The 12,156-nt window shown below is 44.4% G+C and overlaps 1 protein-coding gene across 1 annotated transcript; it reads right to left on the bottom strand.

Annotated features, from left to right (window-relative positions):
• Positions 1-4,954: 4,954 nt before the first annotated feature.
• hhipl1 (HHIP-like 1) lies at positions 4,955-10,973 on the bottom strand (the record flags this gene model as incomplete). The annotated part of the gene is made up of 9 exons (XM_083682936.1): positions 4,955-5,913; positions 6,047-6,129; positions 7,035-7,116; positions 7,596-7,741; positions 8,073-8,199; positions 8,517-8,845; positions 9,126-9,269; positions 9,629-10,275; positions 10,689-10,973. 9 exons carry the CDS (start codon positions 10,971-10,973, stop codon positions 5,285-5,287), a joined length of 2,472 nt encoding a protein of 823 aa, XP_083539062.1. The 3' UTR covers positions 4,955-5,284.
• Positions 10,974-12,156: the final 1,183 nt, after the last annotated feature.

Below are 12,156 nucleotides of genomic sequence, written 5' to 3'. Positions count from 1 at the left end.
GGACAACCTTGGGCTGTGATGTGTGCATATGTGTGTGTGTGTGTGTGTATGCTTGTGTGTGTGTGTGCTTGTGTGTGTGTGTGTGTGTGTGTATATTGGCAATGTGTTTGTCAATTTGTGTGCTTTAAATGTGTGTGTGTGTGTGTGTGTGTGTGTGTGTGTGTCACGGGGGTCTAGGTTGGGGTGGGGGGGGGGTGGCGTTGGAAGACCCCAAGCTGTGAGTAAACAGCTGTGTGAGGGATCGGTTGGTGGGATTGAGGTGGGGGGGTGGGGGGGGGGGGGGGTGTCTGGTTGGAGCCAGTCACGGACCCCTTGTCCCACTCACTGACCCGTTCGTGTCTGTCACCTCCTCACTCCTCTCCTATTAATAGACTGGACCCGTCTACATGGAGACACTTCTGAATGGAAAAACCAGTGTGAAATGTCCTGTGTGAGGACCGGTGGTAAGTTAATATGGTGTCAGGAAATCCAAAACAGAATGTACTAGAGGAGATGGGTGTGATATTGTGTAAGCTCTTCCTCTTCACAATGTATGCGTCTCCATTCATTCTGGATCGTTCTCCATTGTAGGTTAGCCGATCTGGCTCACGATTAATTATAGCGTTTTGCTTGCCGGACGGCTTTGCGGAAATTAGTGTTGATTTGTATGCGTTGCAGCAACGTGTTAAAAGGTTGCTTTGGAGGTTTGTTTTGAGCAGGGCCACAGTAAGTGATCACTTGTCAAAGTCTACTGTTGTATATTAAAGTAAGACTGGGGTCCCCTCCATCTCCGCATCGTGACCACCCCCCCTCACCCTGATCAAGAGGCATGCACGAACACACGCACACACACATCACGTAGACATCCCGCTCCTGATGAGCTCTGACAGGAGATAGTGAAAAATTGGCTCTGTTCCCTGCGGAGCGCCAGGATGCGACTCCGACGGCTCGGGCGGGGGGGGCGGTTGCGGTTGCTTTGGAGGCTGGTTGGGGCCTCCCCTCTCTCCCAGAAATGGGAATACCGGAGCGGAGGGGGGAGATGAGGGAGACGGTAGAGGAAATGGGATTTGTTCAGGTCAGCGCTCTACTTAAAGCTTGCTGGAGGAGAGAGCCAGCCAGCTCCTCATTAGCAAGGGCCTTCATCAGGCCCTCTCTCTCTCTCTCTCTCTCTCTCTCTCTCTCTCTCTCTCTCTCTCTCTCTCTCTCTCTCTCTCTCGGGGGGGGGGGGGGTTGACTGATATCAGAAGAGAAATTGGTTCTGGTTCCGCTGACATGGGCCTTTCAGAGGCCTAGATCCGCCATGGAGAACAGAGTATTGAGGTTCTTCACCGCAAACCACAGTCCCCCCGGATGGTATGCTGTGTTCTTGAACTGTGAGCATGAGTGTGTAAGTGGGATGGAAGGGGGGGGGGGGGGGGTTGCTTATGTGCTGTGTGAGGGATTTGGTGGGTTCATGTCATAATTTCTTTTCATGTTTTCTTATTTTTGTTCAATGGAATCAAAGCACAGCAGAGAGAATTTAGTACCTTAGAATTTAAATTTAGAATTTACCGCAAACCCTCTGAAAAAAAACCCTTCTTTTCAGGCATCGTGTGCTTGAATGTGTTTCTCTGTTTCCAAACCTTTCACAATCATGGCTCCACTTAATGTCATCTCCCTCACTTATCATTAATGAAATAACAATCTCAATGGACGAAGACACTTAACTCTTTCCCTCCTGACAGGATGAGCATGTAGTATCCATCTGTGAGGCAGCCTGCTGTTATTAATCAGAATCAGAATCAGAATCAGAATCAGAATCAGAATTCTTTTATTTGGCCAAGTATATTTGCACATACAGGAAAGTGACTTGGTGAGATTGGTGCATGGACATAAAACACAAATAGCAAATATTGAGAAATTTACAAAATAGCAACATATAAACATGAATTATTAGTGACAATTTAGCGCTTGGGAATAACACACACTTCAGAGGTTCTGGTGGTCCTCCTTTTCCCTGACGGGAATATAGAGGATCATCCTCTATAACCTATTAATACCTATTAATTCCCCTAAATCTCTTATTACAGAAGACCACGGACCTCAGAGACTGTATGTGAAGAGGGAGGACCAATCTTTCATGTCAAGAAGACATAACCTAGTAACTTAAGGTACAACTGTGTGTTTCACAAGAGACAATATCATGAATGACAATTCTTGAAATGTCGCCACTTTAATGATCTCACTCTTCTCATTCTATTTGGTTGAGTAGATCATGGTCCTGTTCAACAATGCAAAATCAATGCTGCCACCTAGTGGTGTGATTTGGAACTTGTCATTTAAATATTCTCTCTTATGGATTCTTGTTTGCTGCACCTGTTCATGTTTAGTTCTGTGTTCATGTGAAAGAAAGTTATGATTAGTTTCATCAACGTTATCTATCACCACCACTAGCTGTGCCAACATACTAAAGTTAAATGGAGAGAGAACCAAACAAAACAAATGTGTATCCTGTTTGTGCCCCCCTTTGTAAAACACATACAGAGATTTCATTGGAATGACAACCTAAAAATGAAGGTCAAATAAAAATGTTAAATATATTTGGTGTACACATTCAAAGTCAACAAAAGATAATCAAACTACAAAAAAATGGGACTGGTTCATTCATTCTGTTCTCACATTTTTGAGAAGTATCATTAGCAAGTTTATTCAGTAAAACAGCATTCCTTAATGTTTTCTTTTTTGGGGGAGATATAGTCTCTGAGCCGTCCCGATGAACAGAAAACGCCAACATTCAACGTTCAGTTTGTTTATTATGAGAACAATTCCAATGATCGGATGGTGTTGTATGAAATAGGACACACACAGGAAATTAAAACTGCTAAATACACTCTAATGGCAAAAACTTGCAAGCAAGAAAAGCATCAAACCAAATAAACACAGTAAACAACACAGTTTTGGTGTACGGACACTTTAACGAACATTCAATTGGCAGCAATTCAATTAAATATCCAGAGCCTTAGCCTATGGCTTGTATGTTGTTCCCAGGTTATGCATCTATATTACGGTGTGACTTATCAATGTTCACTGTGGAGCATATTAGGTATGATCCGGTATCATCTTTGAGGTGAAGCCAAAGATAATGTTAACATCTTCAAACGGACAATAAAGTTCCTCGACTGAAGTCTATTCACTGTACAGCTCCAAGCCTACCTTCTGACCACCCTCAACCTCACCACAATCCCTGCCATCTCAGAATAAAAGCCAGTGACAGTTGAGTAGATGAAATGTCTGAAGGTGGTCCGCCAACACATTTGAAGTTTGTTGGCTGAGGAAAGCCTGGCAACAGCCGTGTGATTGAATGACTGGCATACCAATGACCTCGCTCAATGTGGGGGGTTAGGGGGGGGATTCCTCCAACAAAGACAGCCTGAATTGATATAAGAGGGATGTCATCGTGTCAAGAGGTTGGAAAGGTGAAGCACTTGGGTTATCGTATACAGTTTTAAAGATAATTTAATTCTGGGATCGCATCGAGTCATTTTACTCTCACAGAGCAAGGGTGTGGCCTAAAAATCTTTCTTGAGTTTGAGTCAGAAATAAAATCATATTCAGGTTTGTTTTTACCCTATTCAATTTGGCGGGATACCAAAGATAGAAAGGACTGTGAAAAGGACTGTGATGAAGTTGGAATAAATGTTGGTATCCACCATTTCTACTGCACACCACAAGGGGCCAGCTTTGAGCTAGTTATAGTCCTAATGTGCTATAGAGAGATATTGTTGTGCATATGTTCCTGCATTTGTACAAGACAACGATACACCGAGTAAATTGATAGCGGGGGACAACTTGATCTCTAGAATTGGCCCAGAATTAAGCAGCGGAAAAAAGGCCCCAGCGAGGATCGAACTCGCGACCCCTGGTTTACAAGACCAGTGCTCTAACCACTGAGCTATGGAGCCGTTTGCAAGGCCGCAAAATTTTCGGGTTTTGATCACGTGGTCAACTTCAATACCATAAAACTTCTTTTCACATAACACATATTTTAGGACAAAGCTGTTCAATATTTCACAAGGTAACAATAATGTATTTCACCCTACACCTTACTAGCTAGAACAGTTAGCATCAAGCTACGGGATTAGGGTTGACGTTATAGCCAGCCTGTCAATTCAAGACATTCAAGATGACATTTTCAGGGTGGACCAGCTGAGAATGTCCAACACCGTAAGTCCGAGAGTTAGACTTTGACACTGTCTAGTGTAGTGTGTCCAATACTGCCTCTCTAAGTGCTACAGAAACTTTTCACGAAATGACACGTTTCACGAAAACATGCACGCTATTCCATTAATTTTCTAATGAAAGAAACATGGTGTAAATAATTACAAATACTTACTAATTTCTCCACGTTGCACTGGCGCAGCCCAACATACGGTCCACGAGCTATTTATCCCGCAGATATAAAACCAGATATGTTCTATATGATTAGAATATAACAAAGAAAGAGGCTTTGGCAAAACCTCGTCGTCGTATTCTGCAAATTGTCTTTGATTTTAAGATAACTAAAATATGCTGTGAATCGATCATTTTGCTTCATATGAGCAACTTTTTCAATGAAGCCAGTCAGAACTGAGATCATGTTGCTTAATATAGTCCATGCAATGTCTGGTGGAGGTTATGTTTTGCAGTTGTAGGAAATCATTTACCCAATGTGGACACTTACGTATTTCCTGCCTAGTCATGACTTAATCGTCCTTATTTAACCTACAGGCGTAGAACAGGACACTAGTTGCCTAGTCTCTCTCTCTCCCTCTCCCTCTCTCTCTCTCTGTCTGTCTAACGCTTTCCCCTTTTTATTTAACCTTCAATGTCTTTCTCTCTCTTCTCATTCCCTACAGCTTTGTACTCAGCCCCCTATCTCTGAAGTTGCCATTGAGGGGAAGAGGCAGTGATTGTTTTGTCTAGGCAAAATGAGAATGCCTTGTGACTCTGACCCATTTATTTCAGTATGTAATATACTGTACATTCGTTCAGTGGGTCTTTACACCGTACATTGAACATGTTACAATGATTAAGGATTTGACACTCAATTCTAAGGCACTTACAATTCAACTGTCTTCACACAACAATCAGGAAGCTATCTATCATTAGACAATCTTCCATTCCGATGACTTGAAGCGATTAATTCATTATAATACCTTAATCAAAGAGGTAGACCTAAGTGGCAACATAATGACAACGATTAGACAAAGTTAAACAATGTTCCTTGGCTTAGTCGAAGACAATCAAGCTTTAGATCCGCAACTTTAGATCAAATACTGCACAATTTTTAGACCTCTACATAGTCCGAGTTGCCGCAGATCACCCCGGCGTCCTCGTAGTGAGCACAGTTATGCGTGCCCACATCCGTGTGTTGACAGTCCAGCAGGCTCATTTCCATGCCCTCGCATTGTACGTCATCTAGGAGAATCCGTAGGTTCTTCCCCTCACCGAATTCTGAGTGCTTGGATGCCTTCAGAGCGAACCGGAACCCAAGCTGACGGCACACCACTGCCGCGTTCTTGGTATTCCACAAGTCGTCACACACCGTCCCCCATTCGCCACCGGCGTAGATCTCCACCCGCCCCCGGTCACTGCGCCCTCTCTCGTCCCCAGCTAGTCTCACCGCTCCGTTCTGGGGAGGAGACTGTGGTTCGGACGCTCCTTCGGACCTATGTTTGCCCTTTCGCCGGCGACCTTTCCGCCGTGTGTGTTTGGGAGGTTTGGTTGTGGTGGTGGTCGTGGTAGGGGAGGGAGTGGTGGTGGGGATGACCTCTTGTTCCTTCAGGAGGTCCAGGAGCTCTTGAAGCCAATCCTTGGTAGTGACAATGGCTGACTCTGTAGGAACAGGGTTGACAGGTTCCTCCCCTCTGTGGGACACCTTAGGTCGCTTGGTTGGTAGTTCCACTCCGATTAACGCTGTGGGATAGAGATGTGTTGAGTTCTTTGTAGTAAATACCAGATAGAATCCATTGTTCACACATAATTACCTGTGTGGCAATTGTACCATAAAAAGTGCTGATTTATGTGTAATGACAGCCAGTCTACTTACTTTCCTTTGGCTTGAATTTGATGAGCTTGCTTTTCACTCTGACTGGAAGGGGGTCATAGTGACATTGTCTTGGCGGTGCCCGTCTAAAAACAGACAAAGAAAACGTCATCTTTTCAGCAGAGAGTAAGAATAAGTCAGTAGGATACGAAATCCAGAAGTTCACACCAGTTTCTAGAAGTCTTTGTTCTTCTTTTAAGATGTATTTGATTAGCTTGCAGCTCAATTCACAGAAGTACTCTGTCCTTCTAAAACATTGCTGTGGTGGAAAAATAATTAAAATCAGCTTGATGGGTGAGAAACAAATCACTTGACACAGCCGTATAATGCTGCAGCCAACATAGAGAGAGAGAGAGAGAGAGAGAGAGAGAGAGAGAGAGAGACAGAGAGAGAGAGAGAAGAAGAGGGAGAGGGAGCGAGAGAGAGAGATGGAGAGGGAGAGGAAGAGGGAGAAAGAGAGGGATAGGGAGAGACTGCCAAGACTTTCTGGACCTATGTCAGTGAACAAGAGATTTAGATGACAGGGCTTTCACTGCTGCCAACACTCTTTCTTTTCTCTTCACTCTTTCACCAGAAAGCTGGAGAGAAGGAGAGCAGCGTACGAAGACCTCCATGAATCGGAAAAAAGGAATAGAATGCGTTCATCAGCAACACCAGCTTGAGAACACCCGGACTGAATTTACCATGCAAATCAAATTAGGAATTACAGGCAGGGCGATTATGATGCTACACATTATTCTCTCAGAGAAGATGTAAATAACCACGTTTGTAACCACAAACAGATGTTGAATGTATTCTAAAGATTTTTTTTGGAGAAACAAAGACTGCATTGGCCTACACTTTGGCCTCCACACTATGCAATGTTACTACACATGTCTAAAAGTACATGTGACCAGCTGGGTTTGAAACTGGGTCATCGTGTTAGCCTGCTGAGCTAAAAGCTGGGCATATAATCATTAATTACACATACAGTAACTACACTAATCCTCACCTTGAAGGATCCACCAGTTTGTACACTACACCAGAGGGAGATGTGGCACTGGGCACTCCAGTCGACATGAAATACAGTTCACCTGTTTGCACAGAAAAGTACTGTATATCAGGAGACAATGAGTGAAAAGTCGGTCATCCCTTCATCAACAGGGGAGTTTCCAAAAAGCTTTGTGTCTCTCAGATCCATTTTAGTTGAACTCTGAGAAATCTGTCGTTGGCGACAGAGAAACGATAATCTTGGTGTTACAAAGCTTTTGGGAAATTCACCCCAGACCTGCCATGCATTCGCTCAGTGGAAGAAAAACATCATTACTTTGTCTCAGTCTGAAAACCCAATAATTATTTCTGATTAAAAGGAGTCCTTATCAACGCTATCTTCCCTAGTACTGGTAAACACTGATTATGATAGCTTATTGGCTACTGATGATGATCTCACACACACACACACACACACACACACACACACACACACACACACACACACACACACACACACACTGATGATGATGATGATGATGATGATGATGATGATGATGATGATGAAAGTGTGTGGCCATACCTGCCTCGTCCTCTGCGAAGGAGATGATGTACTGGTGGTAGTTGTTGATGAGTCCTGGGAAGGCACAGGTCAGACCCATGCCCATGCAGATCTCATGGTAGACCCACTGGCCTGTGTTTTTGTTCTCCTGAAGGCTCATCATACGCCTACGGGGACAGACATATTCAGGTATAATGTACTACTTAGCACTCAGTCCCTCTCTGTTCCTGGTGTAGTCTACTTACCTTTCAATAGCAGCATATTGTTCAATACATAAAAACAGTCAACAAATGACAAAAAAGTCATGTGTCGAAGGTTACATTAGCACAAAGTTACATTTTGAAGTAGGGATAGCTTTTAATGGGTCTGTTTTCAAACCCCATATCTAAACGTATTTATTCTATTCCACAGAAATGACCCAATAGTTGAGGAGGAAGATATTTAATTGTCCTTTTGTCCTCAACATTGATTTGAATTTGGATGACGTCGAAGCCTTACCCGCTCATAAAATCTCCAAATATGTACATGCCGTTTAGATTGGGGTATTCACAGCCTCGGTAAACATAACCTCCAGTCACAGACTTGCCCATCTTGTGAGGGTACGCGTAAATAGGCAGAACGTCATCTGAAGTAGAAAAGAAAGGTGAGTTATCTCATTTGTTCTTGATTATGCTATTGACAAGTTTGTAGGACATCTCAGGAACAATGACACACATACAGTATACGTTCCTTGTAATGTCACATTGGACTTTGTTGAGCAGTAGTTCCACTGGACAACTCAAAAGTAACCATCAAAGAACTGGTACTTTTAATAGTTCAGCAGAGAACTACATCAATACACAACCATCTCCAGAGAACTGGGCCTTCCCTTTGAAGCATATAGCAGAAGGAAGTTAGGATACAAAACAGCATTCATCTGAGATCAAGCTAATGGACGCCCACCTAGCGAGCTGTTGGCACACAGCTTCTTGTCATAACAGGAGAAGCCCTCTTTGGCCCTCCAGCCGTAGTTTCTGCCTTTCTCGATAATGTCGATCTCCTCATATTTGTTCTGGCCCACGTCTCCGCAGAAGATGCGGCCCTTCCCTTCCTTGGTCCGGGGGTCCCCCCGGTCCACGGAACATCTCCACATGTTCCGGACCCCGTAGGCGTAAACCTCTGGCCGTGCCCCACGCTCGTGTATGAAGGGGTTGTCCGATGGGATCCTGTACAGCGGGCCCTTGTCGTTGTTATCGACGTCGATGCGGAGGACTTTGCCCAGAAGGGCTGATCTAGAGAGTAGAGTAGGTGTAGAGAGTGGAGAGACCATTGAATGGACGTTGGTTTATTTTGGGTGAAATTATTTGTGCATCATATGTATCTTTGTGTATGATGAGCAGTTGTTAGTGTTTGCTAACATCAGTGACTCACTGTTAATGCATAGTGATATTGATCAATTACATTTTTTACATACTGAATGCTATGCAGTGTATACTTTTTTCCACAATTGTTATCGCTTTAAATGTAAAAGAGTAAAGAGGAGGTTTCACTCCAAGTTCTTCTCACGCTTACCTATTCTGAGCGTTTCCATATCTCCCAAAGGGATCTCCTGCCATGCCCCCGTCTCCTGTGAAGATGTACAGGTACCCGTCATCAGCGAACAGCAGCTGACCTCCGTTGTGATTGGATGCTGGCTCGTCAATCTCCAGGATAATCCTTAAAAGGAATTTGAGGCACAGCAGATGTCAGTGGGGGAGAAATCATAGTGGATTTATTGGAGAGACCATGAAAGTGTTTTTCCAGCTGTATGCAAACCTCCCACTACAAGCATCCAGTCCCTTGTCAGTGTGCAGAGCAATGAGTCAGGCAAGTTAGACAAACAAGCACCCCCCCCCCCCCCCCCCCCACACACACACACAGTCTAACTGTAATGCCGATGAATTTCTTAACTGAGAACAAATATTTGATTGATTACAAGTTACAACACCTCCACAGTATAACCACACAGTAATAGCCCTGTACCAAACACACCTCTTGTGCAGGTAAAAACAAAGCACCCAGACTGACGGCTATACCTCTCAGAACCGTGGTCCACCACATTCATGTCGCCGGAGGACACCCGGAACTCGCTGATCCGGATCCTCTCGTCAAAGCCGATCTCCACCGAGTAGTACACGTACAGCTTCCCGTTGTACTTGTAGTCGGGGTGAAAGGTCAAACCCAGAAACCCCCTCTCGTCCCCCTCCCAAGGCGACGTCAACACCGCCTTGGTGATGTTCAAAAAAGGCTTCTCCAGCTTGGAGCGGTCAGGTAGGTAGGTCCACACCAAACCCACCTGCTCGGCCACAAAGAAGCGGTGTGTGCCGTCGTTGGCATGCACCATGGCTAAGGGGTTCCTGAGCCCGTTGGCTACCTCCTCCAGACAAAGCTGCAGACATCCCTCAGGGTCGGCCCGGACCCGGCCCAGGTTCTGGGTCAGCTGTTCGTTGGTGAGGATGTGGGGGTAGCAGTAGTCTGGGTCTTCAAGCTCCAGGTATTGGCAGAGGCGGTTCTGGTCTGGCATTAATTGGGCTATCTTGGGGTCGTCGGAGAGCAAGGTGACTGTGGCCTTGCATTTCTGCCAGAATTGAGAGCAGTAGTCAGGGCACAGGCCAGGGATGATTCGCTCTGGTGTGCTGGGGTCCTCAGCATCGTAGAGGTGAGCTGCATATGGAGAGCATTCCTGCAGTGGGAGAAGAGAGAGCGGGAAGTGGGAGAGAAAGGAAAGTGGGGAGGAGGAGAGAAACAGGAAAAGTTAAGAGGAGTGTCCCTCTTTCGTTTTGACAGCCTCTTGTAAGACATTTGCCTATTCTTTTAAAACACGTACACATTTGGTCAGAGTCACCGTGGAGCGCATGTTAGGATTACACATTTATGTTGACAAACAAACGCGCTCTATGAACACTTACTTTGTTACAGTGACACTGCAAATACGCTATTACGCACAGTTTTTCAGCACCAGTGAACTTTTTTCGTGGTGCTGCTGTATCATGCCTTTGCAAATCTGGATATTCAAACAAGTCATAGCTTGCCAAGTTCAGCGGCTGATGTAGTTTTGAAAACACTATCAATCGACCTTTACCCGAGCTCGCTTACCTGGCAGAGAAGGTCCTGAACGTATCCAGCGCAGTTGGCATATCCATAATAGTCAAAATTGTCCATGATCCGATAGAATTTGGCCATCAATTCCTGGTCTTTCGCAAAGTCACAGCAGCCAAAGTTCTGATACATAAGGCAAAACTGGAGCCCTTGTTGTGGTCTGAAGGGGGGCTTGAAATCCAAGCACTGAGGGTGTAAGAACACAGGTGCTACCCATAATGCCAAAAAATATATGAACGGCGAGTGCCATACACGACCGAGGATATCACAATAATACCACATTATGCCGTTATTTCGGACACCCGGTGCCCCACTCGTAAATCATGGAAGTTATGCAAACCCGCAAAAGACGAGACTCCCTCGATCCCGACTGTCCCGTGGAAGCGCTGTGTGCACTTTGCTCTGGATTTAATCATCAACTTTCGCTCGGCTTGCAGTCCGTTTTATTTGCTATTCAGCGGCGCAACTCATCACCGACGTTGTTACTTTGTATCTGTCTTATGTCGTTAGTTTATAGTCCTCAAATCACCCCGCCATTTCTTGGAGAATCCGGCGGCGTCGTGAGCTGCCCTGCACACTCTCCTCCGGTCTGCAGTTGTGCTTGACCGCAGACATAAGTCATCCTCCACCGTTCATATCTGCCCAGACCCACATATAGCACAATATAATGGGAGAAGTCATGGTAACGGCCTGCAAGATGCATTATCAGAAACAGACAGCAAAACATTAGGACACGTCTGGCAAAGCAGCAGAATAGCTTACGACAAACATATATTGCTGTAGAAGAGTTTACATAGCCTACAAGGATTGATGTGTATATTATGCAGGAAATGGTTTGCAACAAAATAGACATGAATGAACATGACTAAAGGCTACATTGTTGCTTTTCCCACCAGATGGCAACCTATTCCCACTTTATTCTTTGCGCGCTCTTGCAACGTCCCACCGCCTCGTTAGAACAATTTATTGCACTTGTGGAAAACTATCAAAACATGCAAACATGTATTTGTTAAGGTTAAAACCAGAGGAAACATAATATTAGGGAATTATGGTATTCATAATATTTAAACATATATTGTAGGCCTACATTTCAGTCTCTTTGTAGCTTCTCCCCAAAGCTTCAGTATATGCTATTGTTCAAATTTAGGTCAGATGACGGAATCCATGTATACAATGCCATGCATTTAACTCACAACATAAAAGAAGACAACTGCACTCGGCTATTAAGAACGAAATGTTATAGCCCAGGATATAGGCCTACATGTCCACACAGTATGCAAACAACAGCATTAAGGGCAAAACCCGAAAACAGTAGGAACTTCCAAGAAGTGTTGTTTAGGAATTCGTCGCAAGACTATTCCTATACATAACAGGTATATCATTTAATCATGATATGGTAATGTTAGAATTCTGCTATAGCCAAGTTTATTTCCATTCATCAAATTATTTAGAAAACATATAGGTA

The sequence above is a fragment of the Argentina silus genome (genome assembly GCF_951799395.1).
Source record: "Argentina silus genome assembly, chromosome: 13".
In the NCBI taxonomy this organism is placed as follows: Eukaryota; Metazoa; Chordata; class Actinopteri; order Argentiniformes; family Argentinidae; genus Argentina; species Argentina silus.
This window is presented reverse-complemented; position numbering and strand designations above follow the sequence as displayed.